This window comes from Tachysurus fulvidraco, chromosome 7 (genome assembly GCF_022655615.1).
Source record: "Tachysurus fulvidraco isolate hzauxx_2018 chromosome 7, HZAU_PFXX_2.0, whole genome shotgun sequence".
Lineage (NCBI taxonomy): Eukaryota > Metazoa > Chordata > Actinopteri > Siluriformes > Bagridae > Tachysurus > Tachysurus fulvidraco.
This window is the reverse complement of record NC_062524.1, coordinates 22,957,055-22,978,687: the sequence shown is the minus strand read 5'-3', so window position 1 is coordinate 22,978,687 and position 21,633 is coordinate 22,957,055. Positions and strand designations below refer to the sequence as shown.

General features: G+C 41.9%; 1 protein-coding gene across 2 annotated transcripts in view; it reads left to right on the top strand.

Moving 5' to 3' along the window:
• LOC113635483 (phospholipid-transporting ATPase ABCA1) overlaps window positions 1-21,633 on the top strand; it is a 153,476-nt gene that overhangs the window by 25,146 nt on the left and 106,697 nt on the right. For both annotated transcript variants that reach the window (XM_027134963.2, XM_047816301.1), the window contains exons 3-8: window positions 2,922-3,015; window positions 3,193-3,334; window positions 4,617-4,744; window positions 9,453-9,580; window positions 11,061-11,255; window positions 21,536-21,622. In XM_027134963.2, coding sequence (XP_026990764.2) covers window positions 2,922-3,015; window positions 3,193-3,334; window positions 4,617-4,744; window positions 9,453-9,580; window positions 11,061-11,255; window positions 21,536-21,622 — 774 coding nt within the window. The remainder of the gene's footprint in view (window positions 1-2,921; window positions 3,016-3,192; window positions 3,335-4,616; window positions 4,745-9,452; window positions 9,581-11,060; window positions 11,256-21,535; window positions 21,623-21,633) is intronic.

The following is a 21,633-nucleotide window of genomic DNA, read 5'->3' as shown; positions in this document are numbered from 1 at the left end:
GTGAAACTCAACACTTTTTTTGCTACCCTTTTAGTCCTCCCACATATTTCATGCTTTTATTCAGCATTCAAACCTTTTAAAGTATTCATTTGCACCGGCAAATAGTGCACATGATTTAGATTTGCAAATAAAGTATGTTGTTTAATCTTCAAGACTTTTAAGATCCAGCAAGGTTCAAGATCCACCATTTGGTTTATTTGCTGTTTTCTCTGTATTATTTCGGCATTAATAATAGATCTTATTGGATAGCCAGGAGGTCAAACACAGCAGAGATGAATCTTTGGGCAATCACCTAGCGCTTAGATCTTGTTTACCAATTAACCCTGTAGCTAAAACACAACTCTGCAAGGAGTATTTTGGAGGTGGAAGGTCCCGTGTAGCAGCTTAATCACACTCATGAGACGCATTTACAGGTGCAAAGGTTATAGTCTGTCTCAGTTGCACAAGCAAAGCTGGATTAATTTAGATAGACTATTTTTTTTTTGAGATGTTGCTGGAATTTACACACTTTACACACTTAAATGTACACATTTTCTCATTAAATTAATTTTGGCAGTCAATTCAGCATTGCTTTAGCTTTAGGAAAAAATCTATTGCTGTAGGAAAACAAATGTGTGTATTTTTTTTCTTCCTCTTCTTCCAATTATTATTAGTAGCACTACTACTACTAATACTGCTAATAATAATAATAATAATAATAATAATAATAATAATAATAATAATAATAATAATAATAATAATAATAATAATAATAATAATAATAGCAAATGGAAGCTAGTTGTTAATGAAAATTCTGCAAAATTAAATAAATGAGTAAAGAGCTATAAAAATAGTAGGACAATTAGTATTTTCAAAGTGCTGTGAAAAAAAATGAATAAAACTCACATTAACACGATGTTATAGCAATTATTGTTGTTGAAATAATAATAATAATTATTATTATTATTAGCACTATTAGTAATATTATGTTGGTCGGTTTTTCTCTAATATAGAAATATCTGACTGTTTTTGTTATATGTATATATATATGTGTTAGATATATAAAATAATTGATAACCGATAACTCTTCTGTCTGAACACATTTATACTATGATGATAAGTTCTATCCTGACGAGCATGGTGTCTTCCAGGATGACCTCAGCGCCTACACCACAGTGGTTTACTAAATGGTCTAATGAGTATGGAAAAGACGTAAACCATAAGCCATGACCTTCAATCTCACCTTACTTCTTAAGTCATCTGACTTAACACAAATGAACTGAACGACTGAGGATCTATAGGGGATTTTTGAGTGACTTCCAAACTGTGACAGAGAGAAAATATTGAATGTGTTTCGCATTTCTTCAGTACAAATACCAGAAACTTGTAGAAATCATAGCAATGTGTGTTAAAGCTGTTCTGTTGGTCCATTTGTGCTTTGTTTGAATGGATTTCCATAGGATACTTTGTTCTCTGTTTCTCCCCAAAATATTTCATTATCTCAAACAAATGTAGTCTCCTCTTCTGTGTAAGACACTGATGTTGTGAAAAATCGATTGATATACTAGAGACGCCCCAAGGAAGCATAATCAAGGCTTATTATGGTTGGTATCATAAGATATATGGGCATAAGAGCCCAGTTGTCATAATAAGGTAAATGTAAATGTTATAATAAACGAATGAACCACTCAGAAACTATAGAAAGGAGAGAAGGAGTTTATTACAGATAAAATTAGTAAAAGTAATGAGATCCAGAGCTATCAGGCCTGGGAGAGGTAGGAGTGTAGTCTGGGGACCCAGGCCTAGGAGAAGGGGAGAAAGGAACAAAGCCTGGGGAACCAGGCTCAGAGTAAGAGGGAGAGGAAGCTGGACTGGACGAAAGGGAGTGAATGTAGCCAAAAGGAGGAGATGTGAGACGAGAAGGAGAGGTAGGAGCCGCCAAAGGGCGAATATAGGCAACAGGGAGGGAGGATGTGCGAGGAGGAGAGGCAGGAGTTGTCAGCCTAGGGCAACAGGGTTCAGCATGAGGACAACCATCAGTTTGTGTCCTTTGGTCCACCAGGATGGGAGGCAGAGAGGTTTGAGTGGAAGAAGCATGTGTCAGAGGTGTCTGTACAATGTGAGACAGCAAGAGAGGCTGCTCAGGAAGTGGGGAGGAATATAGATGTTCCAGGAAAGAGCAGAACTCCTGAGTAAGATGACGCAGCTGATAACGGCGATAGCTGGTCATGACCTCAGCAGGAACAGGCCTCCTATAGGGAGTAGACCGCGAAATCCAGATGGTGTGACCAGGACGAATTGGCTGACCCTGAGGCTGAGAATCTAAGGGGAAAAGGGAGTAGCCCAGATAAGAAATAGTGGAACTAAGGCTTAAAGAATGCAATGTGCAAGCCCAGTCTGAGCGTCAGACTGAGATCAGAGTAAAGGTCAGAAAAGCTTAACATTGCTTAAAAGAGCCAACATTATGGGCTCTAGTAATATACACAGCAGCAACAGCAAAGCTTAGCAGCAATAGCACACTAAAATATAACCAAATAGAAGTAAGAGCTTATAATAGTTAAACATACAAATAAGCATTTAAGACATATAGTCAATACACACTTTTAAATACCAAGAAACAGAAAAGGTAAGAACTTACTCATTGATGAAAAGTAAATGATATACTCTGTACCAAGTTTGGTGTATCCTCACCAGTTAATTGGTAAAATGGCACTTGGCATTTAAAAAAAAAGTTTGAAATGCACTTAAAGCAGATGTAAAAGTTAAGGAACTGTGCTGTTACAGAGCAGCGCAGACAGAGTGTACTGTGATGACACCCTTTACCTAAAACTACAGCAATTTTATAGCACTCCAAGCCATTTTAGAGGGAACAACCTGGTATTGGAGACCTGCTTGCAAAGATTAAAATGTCGCTGTTTCTCTCTCTCTTTTTTCTCTGACAGCTGCGGTTGGTAATCGAGCTAATATGGCCTCTGTTCCTGTTTTTCATTCTGGTGTGGGTGAGATCAACCAATCATCCTGTCTACAAAGGCCAGTGTAAGTACTGCTCTACTTTTAACTGTTTCTTGAATAAACTCTGATATCCAGTTTTTTACAAACGCGGGAAATATAATGAGTGAATGCAAGATTCATTCTCTTCTAATATAAACCCCTTTTATTTCATGTCAACATGTTACACATATTCTCCTAATGCACATATCTCTCCCGATGCAGGTCATTATCCCAACAAGCCGATGCCCTCCGCTGGGGTGTTGCCATGGTTACAGGGCATGGTCTGCAACATCCAGAATCCGTGTATCAGTGAGCCGACGCCTGGAGAAGCCCCTGGCCAGGTCAACAACTTCAACAACTCCATGTCAGTACTCTTTACTCTTTCTGATAGAAAATATCTATAATATAATCAATATTATTATTATATTTTTAGAATATCAGACAATCAAAAGGTTTAGCACCCTCACAGTAATGAAAAGTTCAATCATTATCAAAGAGCTATGATTCATCAGTGGCCTTCAAAATTATTTATTTAATAATAATTAAAGACGAGAAGCAATATAGACACTGATTAATCACACTTTACTTTTTATCCTGTCCGATTTGAGCAGTGTGTTAACAGCCAGTGCTCTGATTTATTATAAATTTATTTATTATAAATAAGTGTATTTTTCCACAGGATAGACATTGATTCTAGCTTAAAACGAAAGATTATATTAACACCAAGGTTCACCACAAGGGCCTGGTGTTGGTACAGGTTTCTATTTCACCTAAGCAGAAGCCATACTAGAGCCATTTTAAACCCAAGATCAACTGATTAACTGATTAACATTTAAATAGAACTTTATTCACTTTACCAATACATTGCATGTGTATTATATTTATATTTACATTATATTTATATTTCAACCAGTGCATAAAAGCACTATTTTCAATGCTTTCAGTGTAAAACTGGATCTATGCTCCTGAAAATATTATTTGAAAGCTATACATGAACCAAACTAAGCCTGCAACCCCAACAATTTGATAGGCATTTAGTGCCTTTGTGTGATTTCAATCGAAGTGGTACTATTGATTAAGAATCCTCATTTTCTGACAATGCTGACAATCCCAGTCCTCTTATTCGATGATGTGAGTGCAGAGTGTCTGCTGCTGTGGGGATTTTACTCAAATTGATTCCTAAAAGCAACATTCAATGCGCAAATTTGAAGAACTCATGAACAATATTTGATGCATGGGAATTCAATGTGAAATGAGGTACGTTTTTATGTTTGTGTTTTTAGACTTCCTTCAGTTTCAGTCTGCAAATCAAATCAAATTCGCTCTTCAGTTGTGCACTTTTTTGATGCACCGTGGAGTTTTACAGTAGGAAGCCTATAATTTATTCTGGTCTAGGTAGGATTTGCTTAGGTGATGGGAAGACACAAGAACTTTTATTCCTTAAAATGGAGTCACTGGGGACAGAAGTGTGCTTGAGATCCATTTTATAGGTTTATAGGGTCATCGTAAGATCTTATACTTCTTTCTTCCTTTCCAATTTTTTAATGCATATTCTATAGCATAACCAAGTGGGTTTTGCATTTACTGTTTTTTTATATGATTCGTTTCTGTGTATTACATTTAAGCCTTTATTTTTTTCTCAATAGCATTGCAAAGGCATTAATAGAGGTTCAGTCTCTCTTAGCTGATTCCTCACTGCTGTCTAATGCTAAACTTCTGTCTGAGGATCTCAACAAATGGACTTCTATCCTTGAGAATTTCAATACGGCCAAAGGTAGGGAAAAAAACGCAACAGACTTTTATTATGTATAGCTGCACAGCAATATTCAATTCATTTATGCTCAACACTAAAGATTGCTTTTTGTGAATTAATATCAAAGGCCTTCATTTCATGGATTTTACCCCATGTAAGAAGATGAAAGGATGAATCATTTTAGCTGAAAGGTTTTTATCAAAAGTAGACAAAGTTTCCACTAAACTTCATTTTGCGCTGCAATTCTTGCCATGACTTATTAGCCTTGACAATGACCAAGCACTTACAAATCTCAAAGAGTGAGCTGCTAAATTCTCAAATCTGATTTGTCTGAAGGTGATTAATTTTCCTATAACAGTTTCTGAGAAAAGGGCTATTATAACGTCTAATTTAATATATTATTGTTTTTTATAGTAAGACCTTACACAATGAATTATAATGGATGTAAGATAAAGGCTCCACATTTAAAAACGTGCAATTTGTTGATATGGTGAATTTTGAATTACGGATGATGATTATTGAAAGTGAAGCAGTGACTATGAGGCTCATATTTAAATGTCGAAGTGAGTTTTACCTCAGGTGATGAAAGAGATTGATGTGGATGAGGCTAATGATTAAAGTAAGACCTCATATCCTATTAGAAATGTATACAGTAATATTGTTTGGCAGTAATCGTGTTTGTTCATACATAGATTAGGTTTTAATTCTAGATGCAGGCAGGGTGTCTTTCAATGGGTTTGGAATGAAATCTTTAAAATTAGTTTCCTCTACTTTTCTCTGTTGGAGGTAAACAGAATTACCCCTAAACGAAAATGCCTGAACTTTATATACAAAATACTGTCAAAGATTCCAAGTGGAATTTTAGTTTATACTATTATTTGGATTTTGAGAATCTTACTTTACATTAAGATTTTTTTTTAGTTTTAGTTTGTCCTGTAGGATCTTATAATATGTTTTAAGAATCTTATTGAAGCCAGAATGAGACTATTTACTTATTATTTTTATTTTTTCAGTATTTTATCTCATCACTACTATCATATAAACCTTAAGAGACCATACTGTAAAAATCATGTAAAGACAAAATTAAAACAACAACAACAACAAAAAAAACAGTTAATTTCTTTTATTTAAAGCTTGCATATATCATGATAACAATTCAATATTAACCGAAGATGTGCTTTGTTTTTTCTTCAGTATTACAAAGACATTTTGTAGAAGTGTAGCAGTAGAAATGGTCCTAAAGGATATTTACATCTTGTCCTATAAGACAGTATTTCATAGGCGTATTATAAAAATGCTTCCAAAAATAATTCAAAGTCCAAATTAGAATCATACACTTTAGTATTTTTTATAGGAGTATGGAGAATTTTTTGACAAGGAAACATAATTCAGATTACCTGCAAATGTCCGTATTTGTCCTTGTAAAAGGATTCCCAGACCGCTACACATATAACCTGTCTATCAGAATTGTTTTATAAACTCTCACTCCAGTGTTATGTCTGTGATGATTGCAATCCTTTCTTCGCTCCTGTTTTGATTACAGTTTGACCATAGAGGCCGATGTGTGTACTGAGCCTTGTTTGGGTTATTTACTGATTTTGTTTTGTCTCGTTTATGGCGATTTTCTTAGGTCTGATTGTCTGACCTTCAGTCTTCCTCACATTTCAGAATATTGAACTTTCATTAGTTTGCAACACTGGCTTTAATACATCAAAAAACTGAACTTGCATCTATTCTGTGATCATCAGAACAATCTTAAAATGTTTTTTGCTCAAATTGCATCAACTTTGATGGGTTCCTTATTTCTGCAAGTCATACAGTGATTTGCATAAGTATTCACCTTTCATTGAACTTTTACACGTTTTCTTGTGTTAAACCCTGAAACTGAAATGGATTTAATATGCCATGAATCTACAAAGTACCCATACAAATATGTAGAATTATAGTTTATAAAATTCTTTACAAACAAAAACCCACAGTTATAGATACATAGCTTAAATAACAGTTGCCATTTATTTATTTATTACAATTTTACTTACTTGAATCTTGACAAATCCAGTCATGCAAAAAATGGAGATGAGCTCAACAGGAAGTTTGCAGGTAGAGTGAATTCATGGCCAGATTACTGGACCTATAAACACTTCTTCTATCCAATAGCATTATGAGGACAAACAATAGAACCCATTAAGTATGTAAATGTGGTCTTGAGAAAAAACATTCGCAGGCCATTTTTAAAAATTGTTAAAAGTGATGTTGTAATTCTGTGAGCTTTACATGGTTAAAAGTAATGTAATATGTTGAAATTAATTCATTGTCATTCTCATGTGTCCTTATAACAAATCCAAACGGTCGTCTGACTGGTACAACAGAAAAACCTTCACTATCCATCCAGAGTTTGTTGGTTTGAATCCTAACTATGCCACTCCTATCCAGGAGTCCATTTATGTTCTTAGTGAAGCGTTTTCTATGTGGGAAAAAATGACATATCAGTCATACTGTAGCAACACCAGTCATTCGTAGCCATTTGTAGTTCGTACATGCAGAAGTAGGTGGATAAAGCTTTTCTCAGTGTGTGTTATGGTGCTCAATGACTGGCTTCATGGGATGGCTTTTAACCTCCCAGGTTAGTACTGTAGCTCTTGTGTGAGAGGGACAGACCAAACTTACTTAATTACAAAGGAAATTGTCCTAAATCGATCGTATATACAGTATATATGAAAAATCCACATGTTCCTAGAAATCTCTATATTTTATTAAAGCAAACTGTGACTACTATTTCAAGAGACAAAGTTGATGTCATCAACAGGCGAATAATAATTCAAATAATGCACACACACACACACACACACACACACACACACAAGCTAATTTATGATGCTGATTTCCTGATGTGGAGTGGCAGGCCGTTTATCCTCCTGTTGTATTGTGTTCGTTAGACTAATTCCGTCTAATGATATTCAAATTTCTCAGAGACCTCATTTGCGAATGGGCGGAAGAGGGTTGCATTGTTGGCTGCCAGGTAAGCACTCGAGGTGCATTTGCATTTTTGAGATCGAAGGCTGGTAATTTACAAGATTAAATTCATCAGGAGATCTGAGGACGCATAATTAACGAGCGACAGTGTCAAAGACAGGGCGAGAGTGGACAGACGGGCGGGCAAACGTAGTCGGCCATTGGAAGTGCGAAGCAGTTGGGACATGACCAATCATGGGGTAAGAGGAAGGCGGTGATGCTGCAGGAGTTTCTTGCAAGATGATGAAAGCATAAGGTGACGGCATTAATCTCACTTCAAACAGAGTTCAGATTGAGGCCACTGTGTGTGAGAGATAGAGATAGAGAGAGACAGAGAGTGTGTGTTGAGCTCATGCTTATCTTAGCTGATGGAAATCAAATGAAAATGGAGCCTTGGATATTATCATCCATAATGCAAACACTAATTACTTCACCACCACTTCCAATAGATGCTTCCCCATCTGCTCTTTCTCTAATTACTGCTGTGCCACGTGTTTGCACTTTAGCCAGGTGACATTTCAAAGCTGCATTCTCATTTTCAGACGCTGAAATACTTTTAGCCGCCAACAGGAATGAAAGACACATCCAGACTAGTTTGAATAATGTATGACAGAAGTGGACAAGATTTAACCAAACACCTCAATGACTAAATAAACACAATTTTTTTTTCTCCTTGTATCCACATAGCTGAATAACACTTACATTATCCTACGTAACATTAAAGACTTATAACTGCAATCAATTTTTGGTGTACTGTCTGCTTGAAGTGAAGACCTGATTAAATAAGAATAAAATGCTCATTCAATTTGACTGCTGGATATAAAACACTAACAGACTGTATGAACATTACTAATACTCATCATATATAAAAAGACATAAACCTACATAACTATATGACAATTTTAGAGTATATACAGTTCTAACTGTTACAATTTTCTGATCATTTTGAAATTCTAGATTTTTCTAGCAGCATCATAAAACTGAAATGAAGTAAGAGTGACGTAAGAGTGTCATAACTACTGTATGTCAGTTTAACCCGGGTCTGGTTGTCATGAATCGCTTATGTAGGTGTCATGAATCATAATTAACAGTATATATTTCTATAAGCCGAATGCATTTTGTCTTTTCAGTTTTGTGTTTTCAGACGTAGCTGTGTGAGCTTGGATCTGTGTATTTCATTACAGTCGAACAACTCTTTAAGGACCAACATGTGTTTAATAAGGCTCAGCCTGTCCCACAATGACCATCTAAATATTATCATCTTACCACTCGCTACACACCCACACACAACCACACAAGCCCAGAGTGTAAAACAAATCTAATACACACCTCCAGCTTTATATATCAGGAGGCACACCAATAAGAGGATAATAAAACACAGCCCCTGCGGTAGGAGTATATTAACGTTGCTTCACACATGGTTGATAACGTTCGTACGCGGCAGATTTGGTTAGCCGCTAATTAGCAACCACTTATAAGCCTGAAATCTCTGTGAAAATAAGTCGTTGATGACTTTTGGCTTCGATTGCAGATCAGTGTCGCATTGCAACTGATGGGTTTAAAATATATTTGGTTTGCGCACAGGCAGAAAAGGTACACTGATTCAAGATGACATAAATTTAATGAATTAAAAACACTTTTTTTATAAAGATTTAACATACGTTTTAATGCAAACTGTCTTCTATATAATATAATATATGTGTTTGCGTGTGTGTAGGTCTCTCAATTCCATTGAGCAGTGTGCTGAGAGATAATGAGACGCTCTCCGAGTACCTTAAGAGCAACCTGTCATTATCAAGTTCAACTGCCCAGAGGCTGATCAGTGTGAGACTCCGACTCAATCAGGTACAATCCAACACACTACAGCTTGTATGTCTGTATGTAGACTTCACAAACACACAGGCTATACAACTTTAAACAGATCAGAGCAGAAATTGCTGAATGTATGTGTACAGGATACAAGGACTACAGTATCTACTCAAATCTTAGAGATGCTTAGATTTCCTGAGTCTAAACTTCAGCAACGTTAATCCTGTCAACGATGTGAAAATCTGCTTCAAACCCTGAGTGTCATTAGCAGAGCTCGAAACACGCGTTATGATTTTGAGAAGCGTCATAACTCTGCAGAGTTCAGAACAACATATCATTTAAAGGGCAGAAAATGTCAGGTCGTCCTGCGTTGATATGACAGACTGAAGTGTGATAGTTGTTGTGTAGAAGGAACTCAAATGTCACACTATCAGAAGAGCGCTGTCAAGAGAGTATGAGTGTGACGGACAGGACTGTCATCATGTGAACTCTACCGCTGGTTCTGACAGTTCAGCAACCACAGCTACATCACTCTGGATTATAATTGGGCCAAAGAAAGGAGGTGTTCATGAATGTTCATGATTTTTTTTTAGCTTATATCTTACTGCAGTATATTCTGTTAAATTTCCAAAATGTGAACAAACGAATAACTTAATTTTAGCCCCGGTGGCACTGACCAGACAGATGCTACGGATTAACAATTGTTCTCAAAAAAAAATAAATAAATAAAAATTCCAAACACACACACACACACACACACACACACACACACACACAATTTATCAAACTTACATTGAATTTTTTTGAGCTGGAAACATGCAAAAAATGTAAATAATAAAATTAAAATACACTTGTGGTTATAATAAAATAAAATTATAAGTAATAAAATAGTAATAAAATTCACATTATATATAGAATTAATCTTTTATTTACTATAATAATATTGTCACATTTAATGATCTCTAATTGTGATGTTACAACATATTATATTTCACAGCACAGAAATCTGTCTAGATATCGATTTCTTCCATCTGTATTTTCTATCCACTTTTTTTATTTGACTTAGAGACCAAAAGTGTTTGGGCCTTAATGCTACTGATCAGGCTATGAACAATATGAACAATTTTCCTATAAAGCCCAATTAGTGCAGTGCTGGCTGAAGAGATTAAGGCTCTGGGATAAGGATCAGGGTTCAAGCCTAACACTGTCTAGCTGTCACTGTTGGGCCCTCGAGCAAGGCCCTTAACCCCCTTACTGCTCCAGGGGTGCTGTATCGTGGTTGACGGTGTGCTCTGACACCGGACTGCTTTCATGCCCATGCGACCTTCTGGATCCGACTGTTAGTTATAATGTCTTTGCTATATTTGGCATCAGTGTAATGCTGAATAAGCAGAATCAAAATACCTCCCTCTATGAATCTCCCATAAGGTCATGGTGGTTTTGTGGTTTATGTCAAACTCTCTTTGTGTTATTGATTTCTGTTTCTTTCTCACATCATCACTATCTCTCTGTACAGTTACCTGCTCTTGCAAGTGAGACGGATTTGCGCTCCGCTCTGTGTAGCCCATCAGTCGATCGCTTCCTGGAGTTTAACTCAACAATTCAGCAACAGGAGTTCCAAAACGTCACATGCTTCCTGTCACCCAGTCAGCTTCTTCAGACCAGAGATGTTCTTGTTCAAAATCTGGACAACAGAAAGCTCATAGCTGCTGTAAGTAAACCTCTGTACAAAATACCAGCACCTTTGATGCAGATATGGTCAAATTAAGCACAAAATGATCTTCAGTCATTTTAGTAGTGTGCCACTGTGATTTAAATGAAACCTCCAAAGACATTAATGATTTTTAGTTATAATTAGTCCAAAGATGCATAACGATTTGATTTGATTTTTATTTTCTAAAAAAGCTGCCTGTTTTTGAAGGTCTTATTGCCTTGAAGCAGAAGCGTAGCTTTTTATGGCAATAGGAGATATTCACTTTATATTCTCTTTTTCTTTTCGTTTCTTTCTTTTTTTTTGAACCTTTCAAATCCTCTCAAGCCTTTGTAGAATTATGACTTGATTAGATGGGAGGATTTGCTATATTCTTTTCAGCACTTTAGACATGCAAAGATGAAAGCCTGCCATGCCAGAGGTTATCTATGAAAGTGCTCCATACATGGTTCTGTCTGCATGAATGTGTGTGTGTGTGTGTGTGTGTGTGTGTGTGTGTGTGTGTGTGTGTGTGTGTGTGTGTGTGTGTGTGTGTGTGTGTGTGTGTATATATACACTAAATAAATGATGAGTGCAGACATTCACTGAGTGAAAAAAGACTGTTTGAGCTTACAAAGGCCTATAAAGGCCAAAAACCGTGCAGTAACTGAAAAGACAGCAAGAACAGATGAAGCACTTTTCTTTTGACCCAGAGAGGGAGAATGATAGAGACAGAGACTAAAGTATTAGGAAAAAGAGATAAAGTTTGACATTTTGACTAACTCTAGCTTCCCTGTTTTTTTTTTTCCAGTATATGTCCACAAGTGTATTTAAAAGCCTGTATTTAAAAGTTAGTCAGTTTAAAGCAAATCCTTAAATAAAGACGTGGTTGAGTAAGTTACTCATCATCTAACCCATTTTGTTTAATGTCCTCAGTTTGAGCTCTACATCCTACTTAGTCTCAGCCTCTAACGTCACGCCTACAAACCGTTGGCTGAATGTCTGATGCGTATGGCATACAAAATTGTAGTCGTCAGCTGATTGGTTGGATTCTACAAGATTTTTGAGAAGTGCGTGCCAAGTTTATTAACGGTCCATCTGAAAACAAACCCGAACCGAACTTTAGCACTTTTCAGGATCTGCTAAATGCTGGAATTTCAAAATTGAATAATTTCTGTGGTTACACACCGCTCTGTTTTGGTACAGTAGGAACATCGACTTTATATTTTAGTACAAAACAAACTGACTGGTGGCTTTACATGTCTGTCAGTTGCCATCATGGGTTTTTTCTTGGCCTATAAAATCTGCTATACGGTACAGACTTTCTGCCATGAGTCTGAAGGTCTATCCAAGACTACTTCCTACTTGCATTTGGTTCCTAAAGACCTTTCTTTCACTAGATGTCTCTTTTTTCAGTATAAAAAGGCAGTTATCGGGAAAGCGAGTGCAAACCGCAAAGCTTGGTAAATTACTTATTGAGGTTACACTAAACAATGTATTTGAGTGCACTATTTCAAGTGTGTGTGAGAGATTAATTCTAGGTGTACTTAATGAGTAATTAAGTGAGCTGAAACATGTGGGCCAGGAGTTAGTCTGTGGCAGCCTGTGTTTGTATCTCGGGAGGTGTATATGATGTGACTATAATATATGAATGCACAGAAATTCTGACATTAATCAATGCAAATTTGCTTTAACAGCATGCCTTCCATTCTAATAAAATAGCACTTGATCCTGCACAACCATTTGTATTTTATGTATTTATTGTAATATTGTGCTATTGGATTATAAGCTATTAAATCAAGGTAATATAATGTATGCATGATTTTATCACACTTTTTTATATTGCTAGTTTAATTCATCATTAAATAATGTCTGAATATCAATGTGAGCTGCGTAACTCAACTGTGAATATGGTTCTAATTAGGAAAACTCTATATTGTTGAGGACTACATAGATCCTGCAAGACACGAAACAAATAAGCCTTTAGGATTTACCTGACTTCTTTTTTCTTATAAAGAGATAGAATAAGAATTGACATGATTAGTCGCTTTCTTAAATATTAATCTTCTATTAAACCCAATGCAGTGTTGCCTGTATACCTCTTCTCCTGACACTGAAAAAAATTAAAAAATTCAATAAACTTCCTAGAATTCCCGACAATCAGACAATTTATTTATTTATTTATTTTTTTAACAGGCCAGTCAAGCAATTGAATACTTTCATTAATATTCTGTGATTTTCTCCAGGTCAAGTCCAGATATTTTCGTGGCCTTTAAATGGCAGTCATTTGACCATACGATCTTTGTACCAATTTAGATATGACAGATTCGGTGCAAATGCATTTTGGATCCACAAATTTAAGTCAAGAGTCAAGAGTCATGTCAAGAAACTTTTATTGTTATTTTAACCATTTACAGCTGATGCAGTACATAGTGAAATGAGAAAACGTTTCTCTAGGTCCATGGTGCTACATAGAACAACACAGGAGTTAGGAGTTAAGGAAGTTAAGGAAGTTAGTCCTGGCCACATAAAGTGCATCTGTGCAACCTGGTGCAAAAAAAGTGCAAGAGAAAAGACAATACAATTCAAAACAATACAAGACAATACACAAATGACGACACACAAAAGCAGTGCCCATCAGAGTACACACTGTATATTCTATAGTACATGTGCAAAAATACTGGAACGAACACTTTATATACTGTAATACCAGCAGTTAGATGAGGTGTTGTAATGAATTGTGCAAAACAGCAATTGACTGAAATGTGCAAGACAGCATGTGCAAAGAGCAAAAACTGCGTGCACAAAGCAAAGATACTGTACATGTAATATCAGTGTAGCCTCACTTGTGCAGTATAACTTGTCCTTGCTTTCCAATCAAATGCTTTAATGACGTCTTTTACAATTATGCTCCTTTTACTACAGTATATCACAAAAGACATACAGTACTCTCAAGGTTGCCACACTTACGGAAGGCGTATGACAGAGCGAATAATATTTTATACAACCGAGCTATAGAGCTACCACTGCTGCTTAGGGGCCTAGTGGTAGCTTGGCAGATATGGGATTAAACTCTCAACCTTCTGATCAGTAGTCCAACACTTTAACGACAAAGCTACAATATTTCCAACAGCAGCAACAAACCGTGTGTAATGATGAGTCGTAAGACTGAGGATCCATTTGCAGCTTTAATATATAATCTCGGAAACAACAGGCAGAGTTCAGTACCGGCAAACACGACAGTGTAGGTAAGGCAAAAACGTATTCAGAACAACAGGCAAAAGGTCAGGGCAGGCAGAAATCAGTCGTGAGGCAAAATACAGAAACAGATCAAAAACCAGAAACAGGAACAATCAGACAACGCTCAGAATGATAGCCGTAGCAAATCAAGACTTCGCAATGGGGTCAAGTTCGTTTGCTTATTTAAGTGCGCCAGCTGATAGAGAACAGCTGGTGCACTGATTAGGCTGAGCGGGGTGTAGTGGGAAGTGTAGTCCGGGAGCGCTTAATACTCCGGAGACGATTCTCTCCGTTGTGGGTGCGGAGGTGAGGCAGGTGTGCTGATCATGACAGAGCCCCCCCCCTGCGAGCGGCTCCTGACGCGAGGACGTGTGCGACGTCGAGGTCTACCACGAGACCGGGGAGCGGGCCTGTCTGGGTGGCGTAGGTGGAAGTCAGTGGTGAGTGAAGGGTCCAGGATGTCCCCTGCCTTGACCCAGGAGCGTTCTTCCGGGCCGTACCCCACCCAGTCGGCTAGGTATTCCAGGCGGCCCCGTCGGCGCCTGGAGTCCAGCAATTCGTGGACCTGGTATGCCTCTCCCTCGTCGACCAAGAGGGGTGCTGGTGGTTCGGCGGAGGTTTCTGGGTCTCTCGGTGGTCTCTCGGTGGTCTCTCCGCGGGTTTCAGAAGTGAGGCGTGAAAGGTGGGAGATACGCGGTATGACGGGGGTAGTGCCAGGCGGTAGGAGACTGGATTAATCCGTCTGATGATGCGGAATGGGCCCACAAACCGTGGGCTGAGCTTACGACAGGGCAGACGGAGGCGGAGGTCACGGGTGGACAGCCAGACCCACTGTCCGGGTTGGTAGTCGGGGTGCTCACGGCGGCGTCTGTCGGCCTGTGTCTTTTGCCTGCGAATGGCTCGCCGTAGCTGCCGGTGCGCCGCGCTCCATGTGTCCCCACTGCGACGAAACCACTCGTCAACGGCCGGTAGGTCCGAGGGTGTGTCGGACCAGGGGAACAAAGGAGGTTGAAATCCCAGGACGCACTGGAATGGGGTTAGACCCGTGGCGGGTTTGAGGAGAGAATTCTGAGCATACTCAGCCCACATCAAGTATGTGCTCCAGTCGGTCTGGTTATCGTGGCAGTAGGAGCGTAGGAACCGGACGAGATCTTGGTTCAACCGTTCCGTCTGTCCGTTGGCTTGCGGGTGGTACCCCGAGGTGAGGCAGATGTTCACGTTGAGCTGTTTGAAGAATGCCGCCCAGACTCGTGAGGTGAACTGGGGACCGCGGTCGGACACGATATCCTCAGGCAGGCCATAGTACCGGAAGACAAAGTTGCACAATGCCTCCGCGGTCTCGAAGGCTGTGGGAAGTTTCGGCATGGGGATCAGACGGCAGGCTTTGGAGAATCGATCGATCACGGTGAGGATAACCGTGTGGTTGTTGGAACGGGGAAGGTCGGTGACAAAGTCAATTGCAATGTGGGACCAGGGGCGTTGAGGCGTGGGCAGAGGAAGCAGTAAGCCCGCGGGGAGCTGATGAGAGGGCTTAGAGGTATTGCAGATTGTACAGGCTCGGACGAATTCGCGCACGTCTGTGGCTAGAGTCGGCCACCAAAACTGGTTCTGAGCCAGGTGTAGGGTGCCTGTGACGCCGGGATGGCCGGCGCTGGGGTTGGAGTGTAGGAGCTCCAGGAGGTTCGTGCGCCAGTTCTCGGGCACATAGGTCCGGGATGGAGGGCAATTGGCAGGTGGTGGTGTGTGGGCGTTGGCCTGGGTTATTTCCGTCATGATGTCCCACTGGATGGGCGCGAGGATGTGGGCTTCGGAGATGATGGGTTCAGGGCTTGTGTCCGGGCCGGGTTCACGGAACATGCGGGACAGGGCATCGGCCTTGATATTCTTGGTCCCCGGCCTGTAGGTCACCGTGAATCTGAACCTCGTGAAGAACATGGCCCACCTCGATTGACGGGGATTCAGGCGTTTGGCGGCGCGAAGGTATTCCAAGTTCCGGTGGTCGGTGAGCACGGTGAACGGGTGTACCGCGCCCTCTAGCCAGTGCCGCCACTCCTCGAATGCTACCTTCATGGCTAGCAGCTCTCGGTCCCCCACGTCGTAGTTGCGTTCCGTCGGAGATAGCTTGCGAGAGAAGTATGCACACGGGAACATCTTGTTGGCCGGGCCCTGGCGTTGAGACAGTATGGCCCCCACCCCCGTATTAGAGGCGTCCACCTCTACTATGAACGGCCGGTCTGGATCCGGGTGGTGGAGAATGGGAGCTGAGGTGAAGCTCGCTTTCAAGCGCCGGAATGCCGTTATAGCTTCAAGGGACCAGGTAAGCCGAGTGGATGCTTTTTTGGTCATCGAGGTGAGCGGGGCCGCAATCGTGCTGAAACCACGGATGAAGCGGCGATAGAAATTAGCGAACCCCAGGAAGCGCTGTAACTCCTTCAGGCTCTGTGGTCGGGGCCACTGTAGTACTGCGCGCACCTTGGAGTCGTCCATGGCGACCCCCTCGGCTGAGATGACGTAGCCTAGGAAGGTCGTGGAGGTCTGGTGGAATTCGCATTTTTCGGCCTTGGCGTACAGACGGTGTTGGATGAGACGTTTAAGGACTGCCCGCACGTGCTGGGTGTGTTCCTCCATGGTCTCTGAATATATAAGGATGTCATCGATGTATACGACCACCCAGCGGTCCAGCATGTCGCGGAACACGTCATTAATGAATGACTGGAACACCGCGGGACTGTTCGAAAGGCCGAACGGCATGACTAAATATTCATAATGGCCTGATTGGGTCGAAAAGGCGGTCTTCCATTCATCCCCCTCTCTGATCCGGATGAGGTTGTAAGCGCTGCGTAAGTCCAATTTCGTGAAGTATCGGGCCTGGCGGAGCTGTTCGAGAGCCGACGGCACGAGGGGAAGAGGATACCGGAACTTGACTGTCATGTCGTTCAGAGCCCGGTAGTCAATGCATGGGCGGAGGCCTCCATCTTTTTTCTTCACGAAGAAGAACCCGGAGGACGCCGGGGAGACAGAGGGTCGGATGAAGCCCTTCTGGAGCTCCTCCTCGATGTAGGTTTTCATGGCTGCCGTCTCTGGTTGCGACAGCGGGAAGATTCTCCCTCTGGGTGGAGTGGATCCAGGCAGAAGTTCTATGGCGCAGTCACTGGGCCGGTGCGGTGGCAGTTCGGTGGCCCGAGTCTTGCTGAAGGCCGCCGAAAGGTCTTGGTATTCCGCTGGGAGATTAGAGGTGGTGGAAGTGGAGCATACAGAGAGCGTGGTGTTGGGTCGTGGGGTTTTCGGAGGCAGTGGCTGGTGTCGGTGGCATGCTTCGCCCCAGCTTGAGATGTGCAGGTCTCTCCAGGAGATGACGGGGTTGTGAAGTTGGAGCCAGGGGAAGCCTAGGATGAGGGTGTGACGCGGGGAGCGGATGATGTGGAAAGGCAGGTATTCTTGATGGTGAGGGCCCACCTGCAGCCGGAGACGCCTGGAGATGTGCGTGATGTGGCCCTCACTGAGCGGCCTGCTGTCTACCGCCTCCACTGCCAAAGGAAAAGCACATGGGATCACTGGCACGTTATAGGCTTGCGCAAACTCCCTTGACATGAAATTGCCCGCGGCGCCGGAGTCGATTAGAGCAGACAGATTAATCATTTTCCCCCGGATTTCAACTTGTACTTGTACTACCGCGCAGTTCGAAGATTGAGGAATGAGCGGGTCAGGACTCACCGATGTGTTCCGTCTGCCGGGCGGCTTGTTGGGGCAGGCGGCCAGTCTGTGACCGGCTTCTCCGCAGTAGAGGCAGAGTTGGAAGCGGAAGCGTCTTGCTCTCTCCTCAGGCGTGAGGTGCATGGCGTCGAGCTGCATGGGCTCGGGGTCCGCCGGTCGGGCTGTGCGAAGTGTCTCGCGCGCGTGTCGGGCGGTGTGCGTAGGAGGTCGACGTGTCCGCATCAAATTGTCAATGCGGATGGACAGGTCAATGAACTCCGTCAAATCTCTCCCTTCATCACGGCAGGCGAGCTCGGCTTGTAGACCCGGATGCAGCCCTTTGCGGTAGATCACCTTTAGGGGTCGCTCCTCCCAACCTGTCTCGGCGGCGAGCGTACGGAATGTCAGCGCGTACTCAGCGGCGGGACGGTCGCCCTGAGATACGGCCAACAAACGCTCCTCTGCGCTCTCACCCGTGGCGGAGTGCTCGAAGACAGCGCGGAATTGGGAGAGGAAGTGTTCAAACGTGGGGAAGGCGGAGCCATCCTCTTGCCAAACCGCCGTGGCCCACTCCAGCGCTTTCCCGGTGAGGAGCGTGCACACAAACGCTACGCGGCTAGCGGCGGTCGGATACAGGGACGGTTGTTGCGCCACAAATAGCTGACATTGCATTAAGAAACCTCCGCATTTTCCAGGATCTCCGTTAAACTTTTCCGGAAACGCGAGCCGCGGGCTGGTGACAGTTGGGGTCGCGATTGGATCGGCCGGCGGGCGGGGCGCCGGTGCCGGAGGGTTCGGAGCCGCAGCGGAGCCTCGCAGACCTTGTAACGCCCCAGCGAGCTCTCCGATGAGCGAGGTAAGTCGCGTTAGTTGTTGGTGGTGTCCGGCGAGCTGCTGGGCTTGAGCGGAGAGCTGGGTGGCAAGCTGAGAGACGGCTGCTGGATCGCTTGGTGGCGAAGTCTTCTGTAATGATGAGTCGTAAGACTGAGGATCCATTTGCAGCTTTAATATATAATCTCGGAAACAACAGGCAGAGTTCAGTACCGGCAAACACGACAGTGTAGGTAAGGCAAAAACGTAGTCAGAACAACAGGCAAAAGGTCAGGGCAGGCAGAAATCAGTCGTGAGGCAAAATACAGAAACAGATCAAAAACCAGAAACAGGAACAATCAGACAACGCTCAGAATGATAGCCGTAGCAAATCAAGACTTCGCAATGGGGTCAAGTTCGTTTGCTTATTTAAGTGCGCCAGCTGATAGAGAACAGCTGGTGCACTGATTAGGCTGAGCGGGGTGTAGTGGGAAGTGTAGTCCGGGAGCGCTTAATACTCCGGAGACGATTCTCTCCGTTGTGGGTGCGGAGGTGAGGCAGGTGTGCTGATCATGACACCGTGATGCTTTAAAACTCCAGTTCAGTGTCTTTCTTTTGTAACAATGGAAGAGCAAGTAGAAATGTATTTAATCATTAATTTCTTGGGAATATTATCCATTGGTTTGATCTTCATCTGCACTTTATTTTTCTGCAACTCTAGATCTTTTTTGTCTATATCCCACCCACCCTCGAAGAGAAAGATTACAGATGTCAAGGACAAAATGACAAGCTCTCCTTTTGGCAGTTTATTCGGTTTATTTCACACATCTTGCCAAACACATTGGCCCGTTTTTGTTCCTAAGATCTCTCCTTACAGAAAACGTTTCATTGAGAGACATCAGAGAGATTAAATCATTCTGAATGATGCATTTGGCCCAGAGTACAAGTCACTGATGGATGGAAGCTGCTGTTGTTGAAGAAGAGAAGATTGGAGCCTTGATCTACAGATCTGAGCTGCCTGATTTCTCTTTATTAGCCTAGAGAGCACATTTCCATGAGAGATTCATAAGAGAGTATAAATGTGTCTTCAGAATGCAGGCTAGAGAAAGCAGACCTTATTATTTGTAGCCGGTGGAGTTTAAGTAGTTTATGCAAGTAGTTAAGCTCCTGAAACGAGAAATAGTTATAGCTCCCTTAGCTGTGTGTGCACAAATTGAGGATAAAAGGCCACCATTCAATTAGTGTTTATTACCTTGCGTTTTTCTGTGTGTGTGTGTGTGTGTGTGTGTGTGTGTGTGTGTGTGTGTGTGTGTGTGTGTGTGTGTGTGTGTGTGTGTTTGCATGACATGATCTCACTTAATACTGTAGAAGGCTGCCCATACAGCACTGCACCCAGGCAATGCTCAAACTCTCTCATAACAGATACAATACATTACATGGACTAATGCTTCTCAGTCTGAGTAGGTGGGTGAATTCCAAAGGTAATATTGGGTATAGATTAATGCCCTCCAGTCTGCCATTTGTGGCATAAAATCCAGCTCGGACAGACAGCTTCTTCTAGGTCTTATCACAGCCAGAGGCTCTGGATGCCTCTCAATCCCAGCAACTCACCGCTTTCTTTGTCTCTATCTCAAGGTCAGAGAGATTGAATGAACACTCTGTGGCTTTGGTGCTTTAATTATAGACCGCCTAGGACATTAAGAAGGGTCTGAAACTGCATAATGATACCGGATCACTATGATGAATCGGCTTATATAATCCAGCTGCGATGAGACAATGGTCATGTGTTTGTACTACTGATCATAAAGGTTGTGTTCAAATACCATGACGCCCAACTGTTGGGCCCTTGAGCAAGACCGTTATCGCTCAGCTGCACAGCTTTAGAATTGGATCATATCCTCTATGGTGGATATTTTCATTTGTTCAATTGTTTGTACCTTCTTTCCTTCCTTCCTTCCTTCCTTTCCTTGGTGGTCAAATGGCTAGGATTTTTTAGTGCTGTGGCCTGGGTTCAATCCCTGGGTAGGGAACTAACCCAGCCTAAAGCCCAGCTGCCACTGCTGGTCCCCTGAGCAAGGCCCTTAACCCTCAGTTGCTCAGTTGTAAGTCACTCTGGATAAGGGTGTCTGCTAAATGCCGTAAAATGTAAAGCACAGACCTGGATAAAATAATAAGGTTGAATCAGAAACTAGTGTAAAACAAATTAAAACAGTGTTCAAGTGTGTTGATCCCTAATAGGAGTAATTCATTCATCTTTGATAATCTGGTCAAGGTTATGGTGGCTCCAGAGCCTATCCTGGGAATACACCTTGGATAGGTTGCCATGTCCGTTGCATTGCTCCATGCGAACACATTCAAACCATGCTGAGAGGTTGTATGATGTTTTGAGAAGTTGTAAGAAACCACAAAACCCAAATAAAATCCCAAAACAATGGTAACCTGTGCTCAGGATTAAATCACAAATATATGCAGCAGTAGCACTATGGATCTTGAATACTAGTATTTACGATTTAAGTGAATAAACTGCACTATAACAACATTATCTCTCCTTCCTTTAGGTGCCTTTAGCATTGAATATGAAGCCTGCAGATTTTGCCATTCTGCTGGCCGGCACCAGTTCCCATGCATCCCCTCTGGCAAGTCAGGTGAGATTTGC